We start from the raw sequence: 27989 nt of genomic DNA, 5'->3' as shown, positions 1-27989 counted from the left end.
GCACCAACCCAAGGGAGCGCTGAGATCTTGAACCACTTTACAAATTACCTGGAATAAATCATAAAATAAGTAAAAATCAGTGAGCCATTTCCAGGTACTATTGTCCGAAAAACGAACTGAAAAAATGGCCAATATAAAAACCAAAGTGATGCAAAACTAAGACGCTCTCAAAGGTGCCAGAAGACCACGCTATGACCCTGTCAGTTCCATTCAAATTTGTTCACTATATGTGTAAATCGGATAAAAAATAAATATCGAACATGTTTAAGTTGCACGAAATGAAAACTTTAAATTGAAAAAATGGCGAAAGTGATTGCAAACTCTATCGCTCTCTTTATCTCATGTAGATTCTCCCCACAATAGGCACGTTTTTAGCATTCCCAATCCTAAAATTTTTTGTGCCCTCGCCATTCTAAATCTTCGTTCACTGGAGCAAGGAGTCCTAGTAACAGTGAACCCCGTACTACAGTAGATCTACGCCAGACGAACTCGAATCGATGACCGTCGATCTCAACTTTGTGGGCGGGCATGTGGATGCGGTAGTCTTTTATAAAATATTTTACGTCAGTAATGTCATTTATTCTCTTTTGATAGACATTATAATTCTGAGCTTATCTTCGAATGCCACAGCTTCCACAATTTCATTTCACCAGTACAGTTCCGTAGCGTGCAGCTGGCAATAGTCAAGGGCGTCGGACTGAGGGAGTACTAAAATCTTGATTTTCTTTATAAACTTATTGATCCCTATTGCTTCGAGATAGCTAAGAGTGAAGAAAGCGATCAATGCCACTTACTATCCAATGCAAAAGCAGTATAGTATAGTTACCTATGAGTGCGCAGTGAAATGAGACAGTCACAGGAAATAAAAGCATTTTATTTTCTGTGACTGTCATTTTAAAAATGTAGGATCAATTCTACTGCTTGGTTTTGACATTTGCCCTTCAGTTGCGAAAATGGCATCGAAGCAATAGAGCAAAACGGAAAAATCGCCGAGTTTGCGAAATTCGACATCGATCTTTCATTAGGGCTTAAATCGCAAATGTAAACAAACTGCGATTTCGCTATTATGACATTATGCGACAAAAATACTACAAGATTGAGGTGAAAATTAGTTAAAATGGTTTTTAGTTCGATTTATAATTAAAGAAAACAAAACGGCGAAACATGCATTTTCTTCGAGATTTCGACTTAGGCCCTTATTCTCATATGGAAGATAAAGGCTAAACTTACATTTTTTTTACAGAATCGGGCGTACGATTATTATTCACAAAATTATTCTTTAAACGGCGGTTCTATTATATAAATGATAAGCAATATCTTCTATGATCATGTCTACTCGATAGTTGTTGCACATAAACATTCGAATATTTCGATATTTTCATGAAATTTAAAGAAAAGATGCACGCGCCCTTTTATTTATATTGGGTTTCTATGCGCCCATTTGCTGAGCCCTATTAAAAAGTATACTGTCAAGCTCGTCCATTTACCCAGCCCTACCCAACAAGACAAAGTCAGTTTAGCCCATTTACCGCGCCCTTCCGAAAATTATGTAAACGGTTTAGCCCTTTCGCAAATGGTGGTTGCTGAAGGGCGAAATCACGACTGGGATGCAAATTAGGCGTAAGCATTTTTTTAGTTTCTACCCACTAAAAGCACATAGGAATTAAATTCTTTGTTATATTGTCATAAAGTTTAACCAAAGATGCTTCCGGAAAAAACATGGTCATAAAGTAATTTATACCTACAATAAAAACTACATTTAGAAAAGCATCGCCGAATATTGAAACTGATTTTTCTCCATTTGAGTACATTGCGACTTAGACGCTAATGAAAGATCTGTGTCGAATTGTTAAATGTGGCCAAATCAACTGTCATCGATGTAGTAAAAGTGTTAGTAAAGCATTTGTCGTCAGCAAGGAAGACTGGATCGGGAGTAAATCGAAAGCAGGCGGTCGCAAAAACGACGAAAAGAGTTGCCAGTGGTTCCAAACGGAACCGCAACCTCTCCGTCCGAGATGTCGCCATCAAGCAAGGAGTGTCGTTTACAATCATGCATCGAGCTGAACTGTCGACTTATGAGAAGGTGGTGGCTCCAAATCGTGACGAGAAGCAAAACAAGCCGGTTAGAGAACGATCGGGAAAGCTGAAGATGCTGACTAAGTTTGATTGCGAGATACAGGATGACGAAACCAATGTCACGGCAGACTTTAAACAGTTTCTTGAACAGGAGTATCATATGGCAAAGATGGCAGAGACTTTCAAATACATAGAATTGTCCAATTTCGAAAAGAAATATCTCGTTTGGCACGCCATCTGTTCTTTTGACTTGAAGAGTGACATTTACATTGTAACCGGGAGCATCAACCAGGAAATATATGTGCAGAAGTGCCTGGAAAAATGTCCGTTGATTTTCTTCAAGCAAGTTCTGTTTTGGCTGAAATTGGCATTTTGCCATTACGGAAAAAAGGCCGCGAGCAAGGTCCAGGTGATGCCCAATGACATGAATTCTCCCTCTCCAACACGCTAGAGCTCCGACCAATGGAAGAATATGTATTGAAAAATCGTCAAGCGGAACCTCAAGATGAAGAAGAACTGAAATCAGGTAAAAGAAATGAACTCCAAAAGTAGAAAAATTGGATTTATAGAGATGCTGGTTAATTTCACAACGATTTGAACCGAAATTCGTGTATTTATAACATGGTTGTGATTTGTCGTCTCTTTCAAATGGATGCCATTTGCAGTAAAATCACATATTAGTCATTAATCAAATAAGTATCTATCATTTTTCCTATCAGGCTATGTTCACACAACAAACCTATTGCTGCATCCAGTAGAAGCAAACTCAGAGAGCGACTAAAATGTTGTGACTGGTTGCATCTTTAAGTTAGTAAGCTGGGATCAACGAACACGTAGTAAAGAACTTCGTCTCTCATTCTTTTTGAGTACTTTCTAGTTAAAACTAGAGGCAAAGCAAAATCTAAACAAACATCAAGGAGGAAGGATACCATAAAAGGATCACTCAAAGGGAATCAACTCAAGAACGCATCTATCATCTTTTCTATACAGTCATAACAAGTGCTTTTGGAGCTTCGCTGCCATGCTTTCACTACGCTATAAATGGTGATCAAAGAAAAAATCAAGAACTAATTATATTCACCCAAGAAGAAATCCGATTACTAAGTAGATGAAAGCCGATTTATTTTTTACCTTTCTCAATTCAATTGCTCTGAACTTGGACTTCTAACCGAAGCCCGGAGGGCCGAGTTTCACATACCATTCAATTCAGCTTTTTTGGTGGTATCCAACGGAGAAAGGGATCGAAATGGAGCGTTTAATAGAAGCAAATATCAAAAAGAAATCACCCCAGGGGTCCCTGATTTTTTTCACATAATTTCACCCTCCCAACTGACAAGTTAACTGACAAGAGACAGCACTGAAAATTCGAATTCAGCACAATGTTTTTGACCAAACTTTAGTAATAAACTCGCAAATTAAAATAGGTAATCGTAATTCCATTGTCGTGTCGGTTATTGACAGCTATGTGGAAAAGTCATTGGAACGGGTCCATTTAGCAGATTTCAGATTGAGGTACACATTTGGTCGTGCGGGAAGCGAAAGCACCGTGAAAATTGTAGTATACTTAGAGGAGAAAAAACGGTAACCAATCAACCGTTTTGCTCGAGTTCCCGACAACAGGGCAGTCAATTAAAAACAAGGATCTCTGATCACCCTAAGATAATGCAGTTGAAGTAAAACTATACTATCTGTCTCTGTCACCCGATGCCGCTATTTAAACTGTTTTGTCGCAATAAAGTAACGTTTTCTCCTTCAAAAAGAATGGAAAAAAATTTCAGCTGGTATTTTCCACGGTGCTGGAGGGTTGAGAATGCAGTTGAAACGCTTCATTCCTTCCTTCTTTACCCTGGAACCTAAATCTGCGTATACTCAAACCACGCTGTGTACATATGACAATCAGTTCTCCACGTATCAGTATTCTAAACAATCAGCATAGTACAGAAAACCTTGCGGGGGAGTACCCAATTCAAAACAATGTTAACAACAAAAACAAACACAGAAACTTCAACACAAAGTTTGCTCCAACCAGTAACACCTGCTAAACAATCGGCAAAAGTTAAACCTGCAATACTGTCCTCCAGCGCATTAAAAGAAGCTACCAGAAGCATCTTCACCAAGATGACAGGGAACAATAAAGACAGTTTCTTGACCGTAATCCGGTTTTGTGCTCTTCACGCGCAAAGGTGGTTTTAAACAATTTGCTCCTTCATGGAGGTTTTAACTATAGCTTTATAAAGCTAGTTCTTCATATTGAGTGCAATAGCGATACTTATACACACAAATGCAAAATTATTACTTTTCCCATATAAAAGCCCATAAAACCTTCAACGTAATGCGCAAACCCGGAGAACAACCAACTGCTACCAAACTTTGAAATTTGGGATAATAAAAGGAACTCGAAAATGTGCCCGCTAGTTTCAATAATTTTGCCTTACGACCGCGAGCAACTCTGCTGCCTATACTTAGCAGTAGTTAACTTGAATCTACCTAAAATTTGGTACCTAATTGTTAATGAAATCTTAACGGAATTTACCTAGAACTAGATAACAGCTTTCGACAGGATAATCTACGACGAACTCCAACCACGTAACTTTGAAGTCGTAGCACTGCAGGAACTTTGCTTGACAGGATAACAGGTATGGAAAAGCGGGCATCGGGCGGCTACTTTCTACCAGAGCTGTGGCACCACCAACGAGCTGGGAATCGGCTTTGTAATGCTGGGTAGGATACGTCAATGCGTGATTGGATGGACTCCGATCAACGTAAGGATGTGCAAGTTGAGGATCAAAGGCCGTTTCTGCAACTACAGAATCATCAACGTACACTGCCCACACGATAGGAGACCCGACGAGGAGAAGGAAGCATTCTATGCGAAGCTGGAGGAGGTGTACGACGGCTGTTCGCAACGGGACGTGAAAATCGTCATCGGTGATATGAACGCTCAGGTAGGACGAGAGGTAATGTTTAGACCGGTTTTCGGGCCAAACAGCTTACATACCGTATCGAATGACAACGGCCAACGATGCGTGAGCTTCGCAGCCTCCCGTGGCATGGTAGTCCGAAGTACCTTCTTCCCCCGCAAAGATATCCACAAAGCCACCTGGAGATAACCTGACCAACGCACCGAAAACCAAATCGTTCTAATCGACGGGCGATTCTTCTCTAATATCACCAACATTCGTACCTACCGCAGTGCGAATATGGATTCAAACCATTACCTAGTTGCAGTATACATGCGCTCAAAACTCTCGTCGGTGTACAACACTCGTCGTCGTCGGGCGCCAAGGCCCAACATCGCGCAACTTTGGGACGCCGGGGTTGCCCAAGACTACGCACAGCGGCTGGCAGCAGCACTACCCACGGAAGAACAGCTGGGCGCAACTACTCGTAAAGATAGCTGAAGGGAGATCCGTTCCGCCATAGGCAGTACTGCTATAGCGGCACTAGGTACAGCGATTCCGAATCGAGGAAACGACTGGTTCGATGACGAATGTAAACAGTTAATAGAGGAGAAGAATGCAGCACGGGCGAGGATGCTGCAGCACGGAACGAGACAGAATGTGGAGCGATACAAACAAGCACGGAACAGGCAAACTTCGGTCCTCCGGAGAAAGAAGCGCCAACAGGAGGAACGAGATCGCGAAGTGATGGAGCAACTGTACCGCGTAAACGACACACGGAGTTCTACGAGAAGCTGAACAGTTCGCGCAAAGGCTACGTTCCGCAAGCCGATATGTGCAGGGACTTAGACGGCAACCTTTTTACGAACGAGTGTGAGGTGATTGAGAGGTGGAAGCAGTACTAGGACGAGCAGCAACAACGGATCTTGAAACACGCGCAGAAGACGATAGGCTGCCGGCTCCTGATCTCAAAGAAGTCAAGGAGGAGATCGGTCGGCTGAAAAACAACAAAGCTGCTGGTGTAGATCAACTACCCAGCGAGTTATTAAAATATGGTGGTGAAACACTGGCAAGAGCGCTGCACTGGGTAATCGCCAAAATTTGGGAGGGGGAGACTCTTCCGGAGGGGTGGATGGAGGGTGTCGTTTGCCTAATCTACAACAAGGGTAACAAGTTGGATTGCTGCAACTACCGCGCGATCACACTACTTAGCGCCGCCTACAAGGTCCTCTCCCAAATTCTTTGCTGTCGATTGTCACCATTTGCAAGGGAGTTCGTGGGGCACTACCAAGCGGAATTCATGGGTTTCCGCGCAGTCACGGACCAAATATTCGCGATTCGGCAGGTTCTGCAAAAGTGTCGCGAATACAACGTGCCTATCATTTGTTCGTCGATTTCAAATCGGCGTATGACACAATCGATCGAGATCAGCTATGGCAGATAATTCACGAGTACGGTTTTCCGGATAAGCTAACACGATTAGTCAACGCGACGATGGATCGGGTGATGTGCGTTGTTCGAGTATCAGGGACACTCTCGAGTCCCTTTGAATCTCAAAGAGGGTTACGGCAAGGTGATGGTCTATCGTGCATGCTGTTCAACTTTGCGTTAGAAGGTGTAATAAGGAGAGCGGGGATAGACACGAGTGGCACGATCTTCAGTAAGTCCGTCCTGCTTCTTGGCTTCGCCGACGACTTGAGGTACTTTGAGGCGATGTCGGAAGCGTACATCAGACTGAATGCTGAAGCCAGCAGGGTTGGACTTGCCATCAACGTTTCGAAGACAAAATACATGAGAGGAAGAGGTTCTAGAGACGACAATGTGGACCTCCCATCCCAAGTTCGGATTGACGGTGACGAAATCGAGATGGTCGACGAATTCGTGTATTTGGGCTCACTGGTAACCGCCGACAATAATACCAGCAGAGAAATTCAGAGACGGATCTTGGCGGGAAATAGTGCCTACTTTGGACTCCGGAGGACGCTCCGGTCGAATAAAATTCGCCGCCGCACGAAGTTGATTATCTACAAGACGCTGATTAGACCGGTTGTCCTCTACGGCCACGAGAACTGGACTATGCTCGTGGAGGACCAACGCGCCCTTGGAGTTTTCGAACGAAAGGTGTTGTGTACCATCTATGGTGGCGTGCAGATGGAAGACGGAACGTGGCGCAGGCGAATGAACCATGAGTTGCATCAGCTGCGGGAAGAGCCATCCATCGCGCATACCGCAAAAATAGGACGTTTGCGGTGGGCTGGACACGTCGCAAGAATACGGGACGACGACCCGGTGAAGATGGTTCTTGAGGGCGACCCTACAGGAACAATAAGACGGATCGTATAGCGAGCACGGTGGATCGGCCAGATAGAAGACGGACCCTTCGAAGACTGCGAGGCTGGCGACAAGCAGCAATGGACCGAGTGGAGTGGAGACGGCTTCTGCATACAGCAAGAGACAAAAGGCTCTAACCTGAACGGTAAGGTAAGTAAGTAGATCACAATTATAGGGATTGGAATCTATTAGTAGGTAATTTGTACCTACTAGGTCACTTCTAGGTATGTCCAGTTTACCGAGTGGGTCCCAATTTCTTAAGACTAATTCAATTTGTGGAATTATTGCGAAAGAAGACACTTCAAATCCGATGATGTTAGATTAAACTCAAAAGATAAAATATGTAATGTTTCTAGGGGTCTAAAACGGAACTTTCCAAATGATGTGATTAACTAAAATGCTCTCAAGCCTGACAGTTCCATTAGGGTATAGATTCGCTTTATTTTCGTGCTCCGTTACAGTAATATTTGATCCTAATTTACTGTCATCAGCTCGTGTATGGAATTTCCACTGGTGTAACTATAATTCCTATTCTAGTCCACACATTCGACAAGCGCAATTATGTTGATTGATAACATAAATATATTTAGATTCTTTTTCTTTCTCGCTATTAGGAATTATTGTCATTTTTCGTTAAATAATAAGTTGGGACAAATTGAGACTAGAATTCTGTTCGATAGTATTGATGGGACTTTTCACGTTGCTTCATAATTATTATTTTGTTTGTGTAAAATATTGCTGGATCCATGTGTAGAAAAGAAACACATTTGTTACATGGTCTAAAATTCTAGTAATATATAATCATATAAAGCTAGCTTGCATCTTTGTATGCTTTTCATTTTGGCATTGTATGAATAACGCAGATTTGTTTTAGTTGATCTTTCTCTATTGCTTGGAATGAATTATTTGGCTTTGCGATGGGTTTCGGATGATTTTATCCCTTTTTATTTAATCAACATTCTAACATGGTTTTTCTGTCTATTTCACAACGAACCAATGTACGTATTTTTATTAAATCACTTTCGTCTATAGCTACTTTCAGTTTCAAAAGAGTCGCTAGCCACGCGGAAATAATCTCTAGAAAACCGAAGTCCGTTTTAAAAATAGGCGCGATGAAGAGCTGAACCGAACCAGAGAGAATAGGGAGAGAGACGAATAGTGTGAAGCCAAAAATATCTTATTGAGCAGACCCATCGTGCAATGTAAAAACGCTGAATTACTGAATAAAGACTCGCCATCTTATCCCAACTAAATAAAATGGGTTGGCAACATTATTTTCTGCAAACTAGCACCACTGTCACAGCGCTAACTTCAGTTGACTCATATACTAGAGTTACCGCAGAGTTGCAACGTCGATAATTTTTTCATCATGAAGTGCTGTGTGAAGTTTTGTACCAATAAAACTTCCGGCGGTTTTAATAATATTGGTTTTTTCACTTCCCAGTAAACTACGACCTTCGTGCGGAATGGGTCCCGTTCTGTGGTTTACCCGAAAATTGCAACATTACGGATAGCTGCAATGGTTGAAGCAACTTTTAGAAGGCACCGTAATGATAAAAGTTATATGTTTTAACTTGCCTTAGAGATTCGATTCAGAAATTTATTCAAAATATTTTAACTCGCTATCACAATAGTTTCCAAAATTCATTCATCAGATTGCAACATTTGACAAGTCTTCTGCTCGATTGGAATGACATTGACAGGTCTCGTGCTCGATTGGAATGACACTGACAGATAAATGGTAAACAAATGATTGACGTGTCGAGTCTTTATCCAGAGGGATTAGGCAATCCATTGGACGTTCAGCGGTGGGTTCTGTCAACAGGTCTACTCCTGCGAACAGAAAAACTTGTCCGACAAACAACTTTCGTTAGTCCGATTCGTTTGATGTTGGATCGAATCAACGATATTGTTGGACGTCGCACCCCTCGGAGTAACGCCAGAATAAGTAAACAAGAAATAATCAGCTGATCAGACACGTCTCATGGATTGCCTAATTCAGTGTCGTTAGTGCAATGTAAATAAACATTACTTATGCCTAAGTTGGTGGAGATAATTATTGTACATCCATCAAAAAAGAAATTTAAGTTTTCGCCAGAATTTAGTTAAATCGTCACTGTAAGGTGCATTCTAGAGTATGTGCATTAATAAAAACAAGTTTTAGAATTATTTCATCTCTTTGTTTAGAAATGCACATCATTTGCTAAAGAATTGCAACGATCACCACACGGCTTGTTTTCAAAATATATTGCGCACTTCCCACCAACCTGGACTCCGCACTTTCAAAGTGCGAGTGATCAAACTGCTACTGAAAACTGCGAGCTGTCAAAACACATGTATTTCAAGTGATAGAGATGGTACTTTCATAGACAGACCAGTCGAACTAACCAGTCTATGAGAAGAATTTAATAGAAGAGTAGTAAGTGCGCAGTGCGGTTAGAATCCAGTTTTTAGTGCCACAAACAATAATAGGAGTCATATTCAAAGTACAGCCTGTGGAAGCGGTTGCCAAAATGCTAGTTTTGAAATCATCATAAAGGGAGTGTTTCCGTTTTGACTGATTTTCACTCTACGTCTCTCTCCATATTCTCTCTGAGCCGAACCAAATGTCCCGGTTGAGTCTTACCGGAAAATGATGCGGGAATATGGCTGGCTCTAGTTAGCAAGCGGTTCCAGTGACACAACCGATTCTAATTGGATTAGATAATTCTAATTGTGTTACCGGGTCCGGAATACTAGTTTAACCAGCCAAAACTCCGGCTCATTTTCCAACTGGACTTGCTGGGGTAGAGTAGGTAAAAGCTAGAAACCAATTTATAATTAATTAACGAGAGGATGTTTGAGTAAAAGCATAAAGTTCGCTATTTTCTGCTCAGTTTGAACTTGTATATATTCGCACTAATTTGTAGAAATGTTTTTTTTGTAGCTTAAATTTAGCTCAGTTCAGTTTTTCGCACCAATTCTGAACGCATCCTACGGCAACTGTCAAATTGAACGCAAAAACTGATTTGAAATTGAAGCTAATAGACGCGAGAAAACATTTCACTGCGCGGATTACTTGCTTAAGTCCAATTCAGACGATACAGCAGCTTCCGTCAACGTTACGTCACCGTTCTGTCAGGATAATTTGAATGCGTTTCTCGTGTGTGTGTCCGGGTACATGTCTCGTACGTCAAAATATTCCGTGCCTTGGATATTGTACCTTCATTAAACTGCATGTAAATAATTTTGACGTTCCATTTGACATGCTGTACCGATAACGGAAACCTACCGTATCGTGTATATCGTACTTTATACATCGACATGCTCACTCAAACTTACGGTAAACGAATAGGGTGTTGAGCATATTTTTGCCATGTTTCTATTGTCACCCTACCCATTTGAAGCCGTTGGTTAGAGCAGCGTCTGCCATCTTTGTTCAACGCATTGAGTCAAATGGTAGTGCAACAATAGGGGCACTCGATTCGAGTTTTCGTTACGCTCAAACACGAGAATTTCACTGTTTTCAGCGCATTTGCGTTATTATCTTGGTTCTTATCAACAAAGCAATGCTGTTGATGCCAATTTGTACGCATTTCATTGATTGTATTAGTGCGGCACCCTCCTTAGTATGGTGAAAATAGGAACTTCACCCTATCTCGCATCTATCCACTTTCATTTCAAACCAGTTTCTCCTACGAGCAAAACTAGAAAAACTCATAGTAAGAGAACTGCGGAGAGAAAAACAGCATTTTTGGCAACGTATGCCCCGGCATTGTATGGCAACACGTCCAATGTTATAAGGATAGGCAATGTTCGATTGGATTCGTTTTTTGACAGCTAAACGCGAATCCAAACGATCCAAAATGGAGTCTCCGCAGTTCTCTTTCTAGAGTTTTTCTAAGCAAAACTAAACTTTAGCATCCTAGTCCGAATAAATTAACTGTGTTCACATTTTCTACGGCAGAATTCCTATTTCAACAAAAAACAGAGCTTTTTTATCTACTCCCGCTTGATTTTTTCTTCTTTGTTTACTTAAATATTAACGGCTAGGCTAATACACGAGCAATAGATCTACATACAACGTAGGAAATGTATGATGTCTGTGCTGCCGGGAAATCTACTCACCTTTTGGTTGATTTTTTGATGTTTTTGATTGTTGTTTCGATTGATTCAATGTACAATGGTGTACGTATTATGGATACACTTCACCGCGGTATGAAAGTTGTGAGCAGCAATAGGAAGCTCAATAAGACTATGGTTTAGGTTGACATTTTTTGGTATCGTTTAGTTGCAAGTCGAAATGCTCTACAACTACTGTGGGAACCCTGTGTGAATACTTGTTTGACGTTTGTTCAATACTGGTATGTTTTGTTTCATCTTAGGAGACTGGTAAATAAAACTTTTAATCCTAAATAAACGATTCCTGGTAAAGACAAGAGAATTTTTATGGAAACAAAATGTTTTGTTGAATCACAGATAGTTGTTTTTAAATGCTTTTTATGTTCGAAAACATAGGAAGATTCATGATTGAAACACAGAAGTTGAACAAATAAGGTTAATAAACTCTTTTCAGCAACAATGATATGGTTTTAAACCAATTTCTGTGTCATTGGTATAAACCAAGTATTTTAATTGTAAAGTAATGCACTTACATTTTAGCGGATTTTCCTACTTCAACGTTATGAACTAAGCTGGTCATCTTATCTGTCCTTTTTTTTAAAAAGGTCCACCTGTTTGCGATTTTTTGATACACTCAAGATTCTTAACAATAATAATTTGAAATCTATAACGAACTGATCTCTCAAATCATGTTTCTTTGTTTTACCTTCAAACACGCTCGATGCTGATGACCGTTTAATTATACCGATTTGCTTCGAAACAAGGTAAATCGAAACCATTTTAAGTGCCACAATTTCTTAACTGACTATTCAACAACTCTAGATAACCGTAACCTAACACTGTGGAAATATTTGCAACTATGGTGCATTTTTGGTCGATTATTTCATAAGCCTACTGTGACGTTGTTTTGTTATTGCTTCCGCTGCAGCGATCGATTTTAGCTTTTGCATTTTCGCAGTTGAAAAAACCCCATTCTGATTTTAACGTATTTGTCTTGTTTTTAAAATAGGGTTTATTGGAGGGTACGTATGCGTAGATGAATGTTTGCGCTTCGTCAGCTTCGTTACACCAGATTCCAACAATTAGGTATCAGATTGTCTCCCGGTTGATCCACGTGAAACAGTTTTTAACAAGTAACAGCCGATAGTATGTTAAAGAAAAAGGTTAAATTAGTGGAAAATCGCTCATGTACATTTTGTTTATTTTAAGACAAATTTAGAAGATATAAGCGAGGTTTTTCAAACGTACACTGAAAACAGTTTCCACACATGTTGTTTCTGCCTCTTCCTAACTAAAACTTTAATACCAACACAAGGACTGAGTCTAATAAATATCAATACATTCGATCACTGCAGAGAAGCAATACATTAGAACCCTTCCAAAAGCCACGCTAGAACGGTAAAAGTACTCCATTGCAACCTAGAAATCGTTTCGCAATTCTTTGTCCAAATTGGAGCCACTCTCCCCTAAAGCGTGATGTATTTACTAATGGATCTTAACCTAACTCATCGTTCAACACTCTGATTGATGGGGGGAGGGCTCGGATTACGAGCACAACAAAACATGCTACCCTCTCTCGCCGGAGATGGTTGCGGATTCGGATGGAACCCTCACACGATAACAAAATGTGTCACAACTACGTGATAACACTACTGATATTGTATTGTATTGGATCATGTCACTGCTCGCGTTACACATCATCATTTTAAGTGACATAACAAACGGTTCGTGTAAGGGTTCGCCCTCGGTGTAGTTGATCCTTAATTTTAAATATTCCCATTGACGTTTCTGCGTCGGCGGAATACGAGGGCGAATATCGAACGTAACCGCCACCAGCGACTGCGGCGTCGAGAGTGGATTTTTTCGGAACTTGAACCACCGTTGAGTGCCTGAAATTGAAGAGACAATTTAGCTATTTTACCGCTCTGATTCGAATATGCGTTTGTTTCTTATTTCGGACATTATCAACTTTATTGTTTAAATACTTATTTGAAACCCATACGAGAAGGACTAAAACTGATACTAAAATGCTTATTGAACCACCTCTTACCATCCATTAACTAGTAATTGTTAAGGGGAGGTTTTCATTCCAAATTTTCAAGTAATTGATCTTTATTTTCTTTGCAATTTCTTAAGATATGAGTGTCTACTGTATTGTGTTAAACGGGGTTTTCGATCAACGAATCAAAAAAGTTTTTACATGCCATTGCTCGAAGCGACGTGCTGGCCGCCATGGGACGCTCTTGGATCGAGACGCGCGCCTCAGGTAGAAACCTTTTCATGACATTATGCACATTCCCAGACTGCTTCGCATTGCACTGTACATGTATACAGGTATCGAGAATATATTTCAAGGCTCGATCTGTGGGGGCATCTCAGACTAATCGTGACAAACAACCACAGAAAACGATGAAAAACGAAAAAAATTGGGTTTAAAATTATTAAAGTCACACATTAGTCCGTCATATTGCAATCGTCATTTTTATTTTTTTTTGTTTTTGTTAATTTGTAAACTTAAATTCGTGTTTATAAATCACAAAACCTTTTTTTCTCGATTTTGGCTGAAATACCACTTAGTTTTTTGCCTAGGCCATAAGGTGAAAAAGGGCAAAAAAAATGGATTTCAAAGTTTGAGATTGCACCATTACGTCAAATTTGAAGTATTTTTTCATCCCTCCAATAAATTTAGTTTTATTATTAGTTGTGTGTGTCCGATCGATCATGAGGCAGTAGACTGTACGCAGTTTTGGAGTTCCATGCGCGCCTAACCTTAGACAGAACGTCATCACGGGCACCATTTTGTTTTTCTCGTCTTGAAAAAAAATTGTAAATGAAGACGAAAATATAAACCTTGTGAATCCTTAAACTGTCATTGGCCCACAAAAAAATCCAAGTTTTGCTTACTTTTTGGTCATTTGAATGAGAACCTCCCCTTCAGTGCAAGTGCTCGCATAACAGAGTTGTAGCCTGAAAAAATGACACCTAGACTAGGGGCAGATCACTCTAGAAATGTATAACAAATTTGCTTCAAATTAGAAAAAATGCATTTAATTTACATTTTTGCATCATTTTTGCACTCCCTCGCAGAAAAGTTTGTTTACCAAATGTCCTACGCTGATTCACTTTGTTCGACGTTTTGTTGAATGTAGGGCTAATTTTTTGTACACGCCACCGAAAAACTACCTAAAATTCAATACTTTTGACTCAATCTCGGGGTATCGTGCAGGAAGGTAAAATTGGGTAAACCGTGTTGAAAGTAATTTCCATTTAACTACGGCAAAAACAATAACTCGACCTTGAATTTAATTTACTTAGATTTAAGTTGAATTTACCTAATTCTGAGTATACAGCTCAAAAGTACCTAAATTTAAGTTAAAAGAACTTATTCTGTAGGTTATTTTAAGGTTGCGTGTAGGGTTTTGACGTCTTACACGCAACGCAAAATACATTGCACGCAACGCAAAATACATTACGAATTTCTATTTTGATGGAAAGAAATGCATTTAATTTAGCTGAATTTTTAAAAATGCATCACAAGTGATCTGCCCCTAGCACCTAGATGACTAGAATTTTCCCTTTTGTTCTCGTTTTTTCCAATGAATCTTTTGTGGCTCTCGTTGTAGTGATTCAACAAGTCGGACCAAATCTACTGAATTTTGAGGAGAAAACTTGACGTTGCGACTAAACGAATGTTTATCATTGTATTCCCCAAAAAAATCGCAAGTATTCGAATCAAACGGTATTTATAATGTGTTTTGATAGAGTTACAAACTTACTCGTTGTTCTTCCTTTCTCCGGATTTCGCGCACTAGCGAAAAAAATGCTTCGTCTATGTAATGTCGCAGAGCTGCGGACGTCTCATAGAAGGGACAACCGAATTGCTTCGCCAAAGTCTTTCCTTCCTCCGTTGATACCTGAAAACAATAACACAAATCAAACACAATTTATCATAAATTGACGTTAAGAGCAGATGCATCTACATTGTATAGGACTCGATCTTTCCATGTTTTGTAGGAAGCAAAATTATTGGACCACAAATTGATGAAGTGCGTTGTTTGCAACATGATGATGAACGACAAACACTTTATAACAGGATTCTTCAAACGACCAAGATAAGCAAGGGACACGCTTTTATTCCTGTCGTTGGTGAATCGACCCTAACTAAACGTTTTCGATGTTGGCAGCGTAACAGATACCCGAGGAAAGGTGTGGCAACACCGTGTGCTAAAATGGCTGGTGAAGGTATTGGTAGGTTTGTTCCAGTACACGGACGTTGCTTCGGAGCAAACATGAGCAAAAACTACGTGTTTACTACGGTTTGCTACTATAAAAAGAACATAGAGAAGAAGAGAATGCCGGAACGATTTTCACCATGTTTGCTCCGGAATACTTTCAGTTTCTCCTGGTACTGGAACGCACCTAGTAAGTCCTAAGTAAGAGGCATTAAGCCAAAGTTGTGCCATAGAGATACTGCGAAATATGCGTGTGAGCTAAACAAAAGCATGAGGGTGCAAACTGGCTTGAAACATAACCGTGATAAATTTTGAATTATGTGGGCTCCAAGAGATAGATTTCTACAATTCCAGCGAGTGTGCGAAAGGTTACCCGAGTGCTGAAAAACAGTAATGTCGTTGGGAAAGACAAAATCTCGGCCGAACTTTTAAAAGCCGGGAGCAGGGGCGGAACCAGAAAAAAAAATCGGAGGGTGTCCGAAATTTCGATTTTTAATTGTTCGTTGTGCAATACGTAATATGTAATAACCTCATTCAAATAAAATCAGTTTTGGTGATCAAACCTGGTTTAACATATTTTAGAATTAAGAACGAATTTAAAATAGACAGTAATTTAAAATTTCTCAACAAGTGAACAATTTTCGGAGGGGGGGGGTCCGAACCACCAGGACCTCCGCCCCCTCCTGGATCCGCCACAGGCCGGGAGTGGCCGGCTGCACGAAGTAATCCATTATTTGGGATTATTTGGGTGGAAGGAGAAATGGATTGGTTGGATAGCCTCATATGCCCCAACATCAAGAAGGACTACAAATTCTAGTACAAGAACTACCGAGGCATAACAATCCTCAAAGTACTCTCTCGTGTTATGATTAGCAGACTGCACCCGTTGGCTGAATCCTTTGTCCGTGAATACCAATGCGGGTTTCTCAAAGGATGATCAACGACGGACCTATTTTATATCGTGTGACAAATTCTGGATAAATTCCAGGAATACAACTTGCGGGCTCATCATATGTTTGTGGACTTTAAGGCGGCGTTCGATTAAGTGAAACGAAACGAACTATAGCAGATAATGCTTGAACATGATTTTCTGACAAAACTGATTAAGCTGATTTGTACGACGCTGGATAGGTCAAAATCAAGCGTCAAAATAACCTGAGAGACATCCGACTCGTTTGTGACGTTAGATGAATTGAAAGAGGGCGAAGCACTCTCTAATCTATTGATACGAAGATCTGATGTACAAAGGAACGGATCCGTCATCACGAGATCTCACATGCTTCTTGGCTTCCCGGACGACATCGATATCATTGGCGTTGATCAACGGTAACGAGTGCATCGGTGGCAGCCCGTCTCACGAGCAATACACAAAAGCACCCTACCGTATGTGGCTCACGAGCTGAAATGCAAGGAGAGGATCGAAAACCTCCCGTAGGCAAAGGTGCGCAAACGGCAAGAGCCGAAGCAAATACTGGACCAGAAAAGACCACTGGAACGTCTAACAGCACACAGTCTGTGACTAGCTATCAGTACAATAAAGAGAACGAAGCATTGGTCCAAAAAATCGACGGTAAAGAAACACCGAAAAAATGAGCAGCATTCGCTGCATTCAAATTAACCTCCACCATGCAAAAGGTGCCACAAGCGTCCTTGCCCGGAGGTTCACCAAAGAGCGACTAGACATCGCTCTTCTACAGGAGCCGTGGCAAATAAGCACAAAATCTTTGGCTTAAATTCTTTAGCTCACAATATAGTATATTGTAACGACCAGCCAACTCCAAGAGCTGCAGTTTTGATAAACAGAGCAGTAAAATTCTCGCCAATTACTGGATTCATTCAACGAGACGTCGTTGCAATAACAGTGGAGGCCCCGATGGCTAGGGAAAGCAGGAGATTGTGATCGCATCTGCCCACTTCCCTGGCGATACGGATGCAGCACCACCTTCAGAAATCGATGCCCTCATAAAGTACTGCAGATGCATAAACCAGCCCTTTATCATTGGATGTGATTCCAATGCACATCACACAATATGGGGTAGCACAGATATAATACCAGAGGTGAGCACCTACTAGAATACCTGTCGTCAAATGATGTCAATGTATGTAACAAGGAAGTTGTACCTACATTTATGACCGCAATTAGGAGCGAAGTACTGGACCTCACGTTATGCAGCGCTCAAATAACGGAAAAGATAAAAAGTTGGCACGTTTCTGATGAACCTAGTCTGTCGGATCAGACACATAATGTTCGCCATAGAAGCCAATATACTCACAATGCAACACAGGGAAATAAGGAAAACAAATTGGTGTGTATTCCGCTCACACCTGGAACAGTCGAAAAAAAACGGAGAGTAAGATCCAATCTTCGGCAGATCTGTATAATGCGGCAAACGACTTACAAAATAAAATCATAACAGCCTACAATGCCAGTTTGTCGCTGTTGTGCTATCTTATGACAAGCGCCATTTAGCACACTTCGAGAAAAACGATTTTTAAAGTCTGAGAATGAATATCTTGAAACTTATAAATGATATAAACAATCCAAAGAAGACAATTGATGCTTCTATCTATTCTGTATTAATATCTCAAATAACACGAAGATCGGTTGACTATGTTGCGAGTTTTTACTATAAATGTAAACAAAAGTCGCACTCACACGTGTCATAGGTGTGCATTGATGACAAAATTTGTTTGCGTATCATAATCGTGCATGGAAAATTTTCCATAGAAAAAAAATCATCAATTATTAACTTTTATTCATATCTTTGGCTTAATTTGGACTAAAAACAATCGGTGAGATGCGTTTTGAAGGAAATGAGTCAGGGAATCTAGAAAAAATTGTTATTTTTGTTTACAGTGTTGCCAAATATGCTATATTTCTCGAGTACTTTTTCAAATGGACGTAAGTAACATTGAGAGCCTCTCTTTGTTTACTTTCTCTTTCGTTTATTACGACGTCATTACAACACTTTGTACTAATTTTCCAGTACATATCGAAAGCCGACGGTTTTACCTACAATATTATGCAAAGAGTAGAGTAGTAAATGTTGAAATGGCCGAGTAATGAACATAAGAGAAAGACCTCAAAGAGAACCTCTCAATGTTACTTACGTCCATTTGAAAAAATACTCGAGATTTCTAGATTAAAACTTAAACAACAGACTAACAGACATAACACTATGTGGGAATTCTCTCAAAAACATCGATCCGACAATTTTCCCAGAACACTAGCTCCATTTATTATCCATATTTACTGGTGGGTCACCCCTCAGGTTTGGGAACAATTTTTCACTAGTGGTCTATCCCCCATATGCTTGTTCATATGTCAGTGGCGCCATAATTTCAAATGTGGCCACAGTCCCAACTACAAATATTTTTAAAATGACCGTTAAAGCGGGCGAAGCTATGTTTTTGAGTTTCCCATCATGTTTCTTGCTATATCTCAGTAACCAAGCAGAATTTCAAATTTCTTAAAACGCCACTTTGTAGAGATTTTTTAGACAAGTAGTGTGGCATATCTAACTCAGTTTACCCCAAAATGGCGTTTGTCATAAGATAGCACAACAGCGACGAGTTACCCTCTTGTAACGAGGTCAGTCGTGTTCTTCTCAATCGATGCGGTGAGTTCTTCGAATGTTGTGTTGTTTTCCTCTCGTAACTTGTCGAAATTGCGAGTTATATCATCTTTCAACCTCTCCACTAAGGCAGTGAGAGCGTTACCCAAATTTTCGATGTCTTGTTTAGAGCTACGCTGATAAAGCCAATTTACACACACGGTGAAAATGAACGTGAACCCGATGCGCGCCAAATTATTTTTTCCAATATCTCGCTTATTATGGCATAGAAATTATTAAAAATGGAATTAACGATAGCGAATCCATGCACAATTATTCGATATAATTGAATCAATGCAATAATGTTCACATTCCCCTATCATTTTAAATATGTTCGTAGTGGATATTTCACTTGTTCGCCGAGAGTATAGGCCTATTTACACCCTCGGTGAAAATGAACGTGAATTCGATGCGAACCAAATTGTTTTTTCCAATATCTCACTTATTAATGCATAGAAATTGATGAAAATGGAACTAAACGATAGTTCATTAATATACTTAGCGAATCCATGCACAATTATTCGATATAATTTAACCAATGTAATAATATTCGTATTCCCCGATCATTTTAAATATTCCACGGTGAAATATGTTCGCAGTGGATATTTCACTTGTTCACCGGGAGTGTAAACGCGACGATGGGCGGAATTGATGCGGAGTGGTGAACATAAATGTCATCGCTGTTCACGGTGAACGTTCACCTTCGAATACCAAATTGCATTCTGACAAACTGTAAACTGCCAGTTGAGCGTGAAATCGGTGTTCGCTGACGAAACTTTTCACGACGTCGTCCACTGTGAACAATGCAGGTATTCAACACTTGTTTACGTTCATTTTCACGGAGAGTATAAATAGGGCTTATAGGTAGAAAATTGAGATCTCATGAGTTAGCGAGTTCGATGTTACTCATGTCGTTAGTAGGTGTTCGATTAACCTGTGAAACTGAGTTTCCACCAAGCCGTTTGGGAGCACTAACTTCATCTGACATCGCATCACGGATTTAAACCACTGTTAACACTGCTTGAATAAAGCGTTGTTGTTGGTAAGCTCCAGAGCGAGTAATTGAAGAAATATTTTATCCACTTTGGCTTCATTCCGTGGTTTTCTAAACAGGATAACACTGTCACTGGTAATGCGGTACAAAATTTCGACACTGGCGAAAGTGGGTGATAACTCGATGGATAATAACCGCGTAATTACAAATTGCGTCGCGACAATCGATCTACGTACACATCATTCTACCACAGACAGACAGACAGACATCACGCCAGACTCGAGCACACAGCCTACAAATGCGAGGATCGATCCAAAGTCGACAGCCTCTTTCAGGTTCTTAGCAAAACAAAATTTCAGCTAGTCTAATGACCTTTTCGGCCTAATAACGCAATCAACTGAACTGTTCGGCCAAATAATTCAGCACCAAATAACAGAGCGTGCACTCAATTTCGTGATGAAAAGATATTTCAAAAGCTAAAAAATACACGAACTCGAAGAAAAAATGCCATATTGCGTCATATACACGCATTTAAGGGTTATCAAAAGGAAACTTCCTGTGAAACTGAGTTTCCACCAAGCCGTTTGGGAGCACTAACTTCATCTGACATCGCATCACGGATTTAAACCACTGTTAACACTGCTTGAATAAAGCGTTGTTGTTGGTAAGCTCCAGAGCGAGTAATTGAAGAAATATTTTATCCACTTTGGCTTCATTCCGTGGTTTTCTAAACAGGATAACACTGTCACTGGTAATGCGGTACAAAATTTCGACACTGGCGAAAGTGGGTGATAACTCGATGGATAATAACCGCGTAATTACAAATTGCGTCGCGACAATCGATCTACGTACACATCATTCTACCACAGACAGACAGACAGACATCACGCCAGACTCGAGCACACAGCCTACAAATGCGAGGATCGATCCAAAGTCGACAGCCTCTTTCAGGTTCTTAGCAAAACAAAATTTCAGCTAGTCTAATGACCTTTTCGGCCTAATAACGCAATCAACTGAACTGTTCGGCCAAATAATTCAGCACCAAATAACAGAGCGTGCACTCAATTTCGTGATGAAAAGATATTTCAAAAGCTAAAAAATACACGAACTCGAAGAAAAAATGCCATATTGCGTCATATACACGCATTTAAGGGTTATCAAAAGGAAACTTCTAAGCATGGATGGCGATTCGCGGCTCATTTAAGCGTAGAAATAATCCACTGTAATCAGTCCTACTGACATCTTTAAAGTTATCTCTTTTAAAATGCATTTTCCATTTCTATTAGTTTAATTACATTTACAAATTCTATTAGTTTCGGGACTGCAAGCAAGGTTATAGCAGTTTTAAACTAGCATTTGCATAATGGAATCGATCTCAATAAACTGATGATTCGGATTTAGGCCATATCAAAAGAATGAGTCTTTTGTACAACTGGCATAAAAATTAGCGCCTAATGGTTTTAATTAGACACCCTAACTGCACTGCTTTGCTTAACGAAAAAATAGAATAGAATATCGCAAGAAAAATCATAAAATAGTATTGAGAATCCGAGATTCTGAGCTCCACCGAGATTACAAAAATCCAAGTTTCACTGAAATTCCAAAAATTTTGAAAATATTTCGACATTTTTGCCGTGTTACTACAGGATACAAACCACGATATATCTCCGGCACCTCATCAAAATTTAGTATTTTTGTTAAATGTAAATCTACCGAGAGTATGGTAACTGAATATTGTATCAAAATTTTCACCGAAACTTAAGCTGTTGTAATCTCTATTCACCGTTATTGACAAAAACGAACCGACTGCTCTCGAAATAATAGTTTTGTTTTTAATAATAAAAGTATCTCTTATAAGTATCTCAAATCTTCTAAAAAAAGCACGGAATCATTATAATTTTAATTTGACTATCTTCATGCCCAAAGAGTTTATGAACAACAATGTTCAGAAAGCCCGAAAAATCTCTAATTATCATATGTGTGTTTAGCATTTTAGTAAAAAAAAGATGGGTGGGTAATGTCGGAGACATAACCGGAGTGAAGTAGAATACACTTTAGGATGTTAATGCGAATGCTTCAATTTTGACTATATTCTGATAGGTTATATTAAAACCAGCCATTTCGTTATTTCTAATGGAAATACCGAAATATCGGTACACGTACATCGAAACCTAAAATATTCCAACATATTTATCCTCATATGGTAACCCTGCAAAGAGCATATAATGAGAGTGAATCAAATCATTTGGCAACAGTAGAGAGTCGTATATACTTGTACCGTTATTTCTCTATTTCCATTAGAAATACCGAAATAACTTATTTTAATAACGCCTTTCAGAAATTAGTAAAAATTGCAGCATTCGTATGACATTACCTACCCATCTTTCTAATCTAAAACAGAACAATTGTTTTGAAAACCTAATAATTGCATAACCTAAGACGATTTAAAGCTACACTTTTGTGAAATCTCAACAGAAAACAAAATAACGTGTTAGTCCAACGAGCTTTCTGTCCCGTTGTTGTTGTGAATCATTAAAATTTTGAACATTTTTCAAAGCGTTATGATTGCGATTACAGGGGGAAATGTTGGTTGAATTATATTTATTAAATTCTCCCAATTAATGTTCTATAGCTAAACTATGATCATATTTCCTTAGGAGGCGCGTTTTACCCCATGTTTTCATAAATAATAATATGCTCGAACCTTAACCAAGCAGGTATCTTAGAGTGAAGTTTTCACAATAATGGAGCTTTTCATTTGTGTAGCCGCGATATTCGCAAACAAAATAAGTAAAAAGCACATTGTGTCATATAGCCGCACACAAAATAAGCCGGGCTTAATGTGGATACAATTAATCTGTTTTCCGGACCGTTATTTAGCTGAGTTTAAAACATGATGATACGTAAAACTTTTTCTCAGTTTGCTCCGAGGACCAAGTATTTTAAATTTCCCCTGGTAGTGCAAAAATGCTCTATAAACTCGTAAATAAACTTTCCGAAGTAACTCGTATCAAATCATGAACAGAAAATCATATTATCAGTATCCAATAAGCCAACACCATCTCCTTTACACAACGAAACAACCAGTACGCATTACGGCTTGCCGGAGGAAACAAACACACAGATAAATTCACCACGGTGCACACTGGAATGCGCGTCGGGGTGAATTTATCTGTACAAGCACCTGACGCCACATATAATTTAAAGAACAAGAGAGCGCAGTTCTCGCACCAAACCACCCCATCGCCAATCCATTTATTCAGCTCTGAAAAAAATAAGTGTTGTGTGCAAGACACGACCACGATGACATTAAAAATGCAGCCAGTTTTATGAGCAAGCAATATTATCCGTGGCCAAATTAAAAACCGTTGATGCCATCGACTGTTTCAGAACTACACACATGCATGCTATTCTTCACTAGAGATAATTGTTGAATTTTTAAATTAAAATCGATAACCTATAGTGTGATAAATTCAAGTTCTAAAAAAGTTTTATTCAAATCCGTGAAATGGGAACATAAATTAATGATGCTCACAAACAAAACCTTACGTCTATCTTTAAATACCTGCTATCAAATCAAATGTTTACAAGCTGGTCATAAATCAAATGATTCGTAAACGAAGAAAGTATAACATATGTATCTTTATATATTCGGTGGTTTAATAAACATTAACTCTGAAATGTTTTATATTTGGGGTCCTAAAAAGAACGATTTTAAGGGAATCATTCAAATTAACTGTTTTGTATGTGGGGTCCTGAAAAGGACCATTGGTGGAATCCTGAAAAGGACTATTTGTGGGATACACAATCACGCGTGCTATGGAATGAAAAATACTAAACTAACTAAGGGCTTTTGGTTTAACAAAAATAACATGCAGAATGGAACAATTAGTCAGCTTCAAAAAAAGGTTTGCCATCTCTTCCAGCCGCACGTTACTTACATCAGATAAATATTTCAAAATGAAAAGAAACAACCTTTCTCTTCAGCATCTAATATGAAATACTGATAACTTGAAACGTGACATCGGCTTTTATCACTTTCGCACTGATGATGGAAGGACTGCCTTCATGCAGAATAACGAAGAAATATTTGCGGATTCTTTTTGGTACGGCTTTCGCTAGCTGGCAGTGTTGCCACATCCTCCAATTTTCTGACATTGCAGAATTTTGGATTATGTTTCCGAAAGACTATTTTTAATAAATCACAGGATCAACCTGGAAATGTATTTTAAGTAGCTGAACATTTTTGTATTGTTTCGGAAAGATAAATTTAAACAAATAACAGATTGTTTCAAATTTCAGATTGTCAATATACGTGCAAGCAACAAATAACGAATTTAAATTGCGCAATTGGATTATCGCTATCAATGATTGGAAAAATTCCAATTTGTTCTTTATTGTTTGTTATTGTTATAGCCCTTAAAAGGGCTTTTAATTTAACAATAATAACATGCAGTCAGCTTCAACTGAGATTTGCCAACTCTTCCAGACGCGCGCTAGTTACACGGATCACCCCCAGCGGTAGCAGTGATCAAATGCAGCACTCATCGCAGCGCATTGTCAACATGCCTGATTGCTCCTGCTGTTCTTTACGGCCCGATGTTTGAGGGGAGAATGATGTCGCTCGAGGAATGATATTCTTTAAATATTCGATGATGACGTCATTCATAGAAGAGTAGTGTGCTGGTGCTCAAATCTGTCGTACGAGACACTATAAGCACGATGTTGCTTGTCTGGCAAAAGAGCAACAACTGATTCAAACAGGCACGCGGCACATTTATTTATAACTTTCGTGTTCGTTTGAATTACCAACCTGCTCCCTATGGACGGCTCTGCCGGGGATAAATTGACCAAGGATGCAAAATGCCTACCTTTTCTGCGGCTGTAATTTTTCTGCCTACATTCTCATTTCTCTCTCGATGCTGCTGTCATTCGCTTGTGCAGGACGCCCAGTGCTGTACGGCTGCCTGTGTGCAAAGCAGTAACATGACAAAAAAACTACTGTCCCCAGTACAGCCAGCAGACGCGAGCGGTACAGCTTCTCTTTCCTCATTTTACATTTTTCAATATTTTCAATCTTTTTAATATTTTTATTCAAAAATTACGACAATGAATGCGGCTTATTTACGCCACGGCCGGCATCAACGCTTTCGTGTGCGGGCCTCTCCCTTTGACTATGGAGAGAAAAATGTACAAAGCGAGAGAACAAACTTTACTACGCCACACTCTCACCGAGCAGTCGGAGTACAGCAGCAAAACAAAAATGTATTCTACTGCTGTACGGGAAAATGTACTCGGTTTGGCTACCATTCTGACAAGAGCTGTAGTGATGCGTCGCTGTACGGCTTGTACAAATGTAAATATACCGAAAAAAAATGTAGTTTATCGGTACCGTTGGCATCCCTGAGATTGACTGATGTATGGGAGTTTTCACGTTTCCGAGATCTGTTCATTTTTGCTTGTCAATAGCATGATATTGAAATACAAAAATTGTCACGTCATTTCATGATTAGAATCATCAGCGCCTGGCGGCAATCATGGTATCTATTACCTACCATAGAAGAATGTGCTGATATGAAACGCAGCAGCTACTACGCTTACAACGTCAGAACACAAACTAACGAATTTTTCTTGTGTGCTCTCTTTTTATACCCGTCACAGTTCTTTCGATGAAAAAGAGGCAGTCCCAGCAACGCTTGCTTTTTGAGCGAATTGTACCAACCAATCATGGATCAGATAATTACTATTTTCATAAAATCCATTATTTCCGCTATTTTTAGTAATTGTACATACTACCGAATTGGATACAAAATTGTTGTACATATTTCCAATCAGATAGCGTAATAATATTATTTTTTCATTCAGTACAAATGCAGATATTCACGTTTAAAAAATCGGGTAAAATTCTGGCAGAAAACTTTGAAACGGGGCCCCTATATTGAAACGTTAGAAGTATTCTACTTCAAAAACAAATATTTGGAAGATAGGCGTTAAACCAAGTTTCACTTGGCTACTTTTCCCACAATTCCATTCGAACTTGTGATTTTTCTATCTCAACAGATAGCACAGTCAAGCGAACTGGGATGGAGCTTATGCGACGATCCTACGGACACTATATTTCCTTCGATTTCATTTTATAAATGCGAACAATTAATGTTTCATTCACACGATCCATCAGTCTTCCTTCATCGGTACAGCACACTTACGGAACGTCAAGATTATTCGACACATTACCTTTCGTTGCGACTGCAGATCTAGCTTGTTGGCAACCAGCACCAGCGGAATGTCCTCGGTGAGCCGAACCCTCGCGATAAGCTTCCGATACTCCGACGCCTCCTGAAAACTGTGCCGATCGGTAACGGAATAGCAGATGATGAAACCTTCCCCGCAGCGCATGTACTGATCCCGCATGGCAGTGAACTCGACCTGTCCGGCCGTATCCAGTATATCCAGCAGGGCCGCCTCGCCATCGATAACTGCCTGCTGCTGGTACGAGTCCTCAATCGTTGGATCGTGATAGTCCAGAAAGCTGTGACTGACGAACTGAAGCGTGACAGCTGAAATGAACAACAGTGTCAAATTGGGGGGAGTTTTGAAGTGTGATTATTTGGAATGGGTGGTTAAAGTGATTGATAATGATACGTCGATTGCTCGAGTCGAAAAGCGGCAAGAGAAGTGCTTCCATCTACAGGATGTGTCATGCAGAAAATTCGTGTAGCTATAAGAAATTAAAATCTTCAACGATAATTCAATCAAAATAAGCTTTTAAAATAATCTTCAACCTACTGTAGAAATACCGATATTATTTCCTAACAGACTGCGATATTGCTGAAATATTTAAATTCTCCAGCACCACTGCGACTAAGTTCAATAACACCTCCGATGATAAAACTCCATCTGCCAGCACTGTCCGTTCGTCATCGTACCTGTGAGCGCGTAGGCGTCTGCCTGCGTGCTCCGCAACCCATCCGTTCCTACGCCTGCTCTGTTATCATTAAACTACCCCACAACAATCGCACACACACATACTGTTCTATCCTCTCAACCTTGAATCGATCTACGTTCGGACACCGCTAGTCAGAAACAACTAAATTTCCTCAGTCCCAGTGAAGGACGTCTCCTTTTTTTATTTACGTCACTCAGTAATAAGTTTTCCACCCACAACACACAGCCCACCGAGCAGAACCACCCACTTCCAACAAAGACGAATGCGCTTTCCTGCTGTTACCTGATTTTCCAACGCCACCATCACCCAGAATCACAATCTTGTACACCCGTAACCCACTCCGGGTGGTCAGTGGGTTTGTCTGCTGCTTCGAGGTTTCTCCGTTATCAATCTTAGCCGGATTGTACTCGATCGATTGGGCACGATTCTTCTTGCGGGCGGTACATCCCGAGAAATCACCTGCCATTATGTGGCTTATGCGGGTACTGAATTTTCACTAAACTAAGCAAATTCACCACCTGCCCCTTGGTGTCTATCCGATAAAGAAGTTGCCCTCGGTTAATTTTTCTTCACCGCTGAGAGCACTTCCAACCAGGAGCCCAGAACTTAAACCGTCGCGAAAAACCACTGACCACAATATTTCAGCACATTTCCTTTTCTTAGTTATTCGGAAAAAGCAGTCTCTTTACCGCAAGCAACATATTGCTGCTGGAAATTATGACATCGAATGCTTTTTCACTGCTACGCTAGTGATGCGTTTTCCGTCCTCTGGCTATATGCGTACAATTTCTGATC

General features: G+C 39.9%; 1 protein-coding gene across 1 annotated transcript; it reads right to left on the bottom strand.

The window, feature by feature from the left end:
• Positions 1–240: 240 nt before the first annotated feature.
• LOC131693597 (GTP-binding protein Rit2) lies at positions 241–27989 on the bottom strand. The gene is made up of 4 exons (XM_058981521.1): positions 27477–27989; positions 26483–26805; positions 15185–15322; positions 241–13297 (listed from the first exon to the last, which is right to left on the bottom strand). The coding sequence occupies exons 1-4, from the start codon at positions 27658–27660 to the stop codon at positions 13175–13177; spliced, it is 768 nt and encodes a 255-aa protein (XP_058837504.1). The 5' UTR covers positions 27661–27989; the 3' UTR covers positions 241–13174.

Source organism: Topomyia yanbarensis, chromosome 3 (assembly GCF_030247195.1).
Source record: "Topomyia yanbarensis strain Yona2022 chromosome 3, ASM3024719v1, whole genome shotgun sequence".
Lineage (NCBI taxonomy): Eukaryota > Metazoa > Arthropoda > Insecta > Diptera > Culicidae > Topomyia > Topomyia yanbarensis.
Note: the sequence above shows the minus strand (reverse complement) of the source record. Positions and strands in the feature narration are given on the sequence as shown.

Coding starts and splice junctions, on each gene's coding strand:
- LOC131693597 (XM_058981521.1), bottom strand. CDS start 27,660: ATGGCAGGTGATTTCTCGGGATGTACCGCCCGCAAGAAGAATCGTGCC. Junction 15,323..26,482: donor ATCTGCAGTCGCAACGAAAG/GTAATGTGTCGA, acceptor TATTGTTTTCAG/GTATCAACGGAGGAAGGAAA. Junction 13,298..15,184: donor GGAGAAAGGAAGAACAACGA/GTAAGTTTGTAA, acceptor CTTCAATTTCAG/GCACTCAACGGTGGTTCAAG.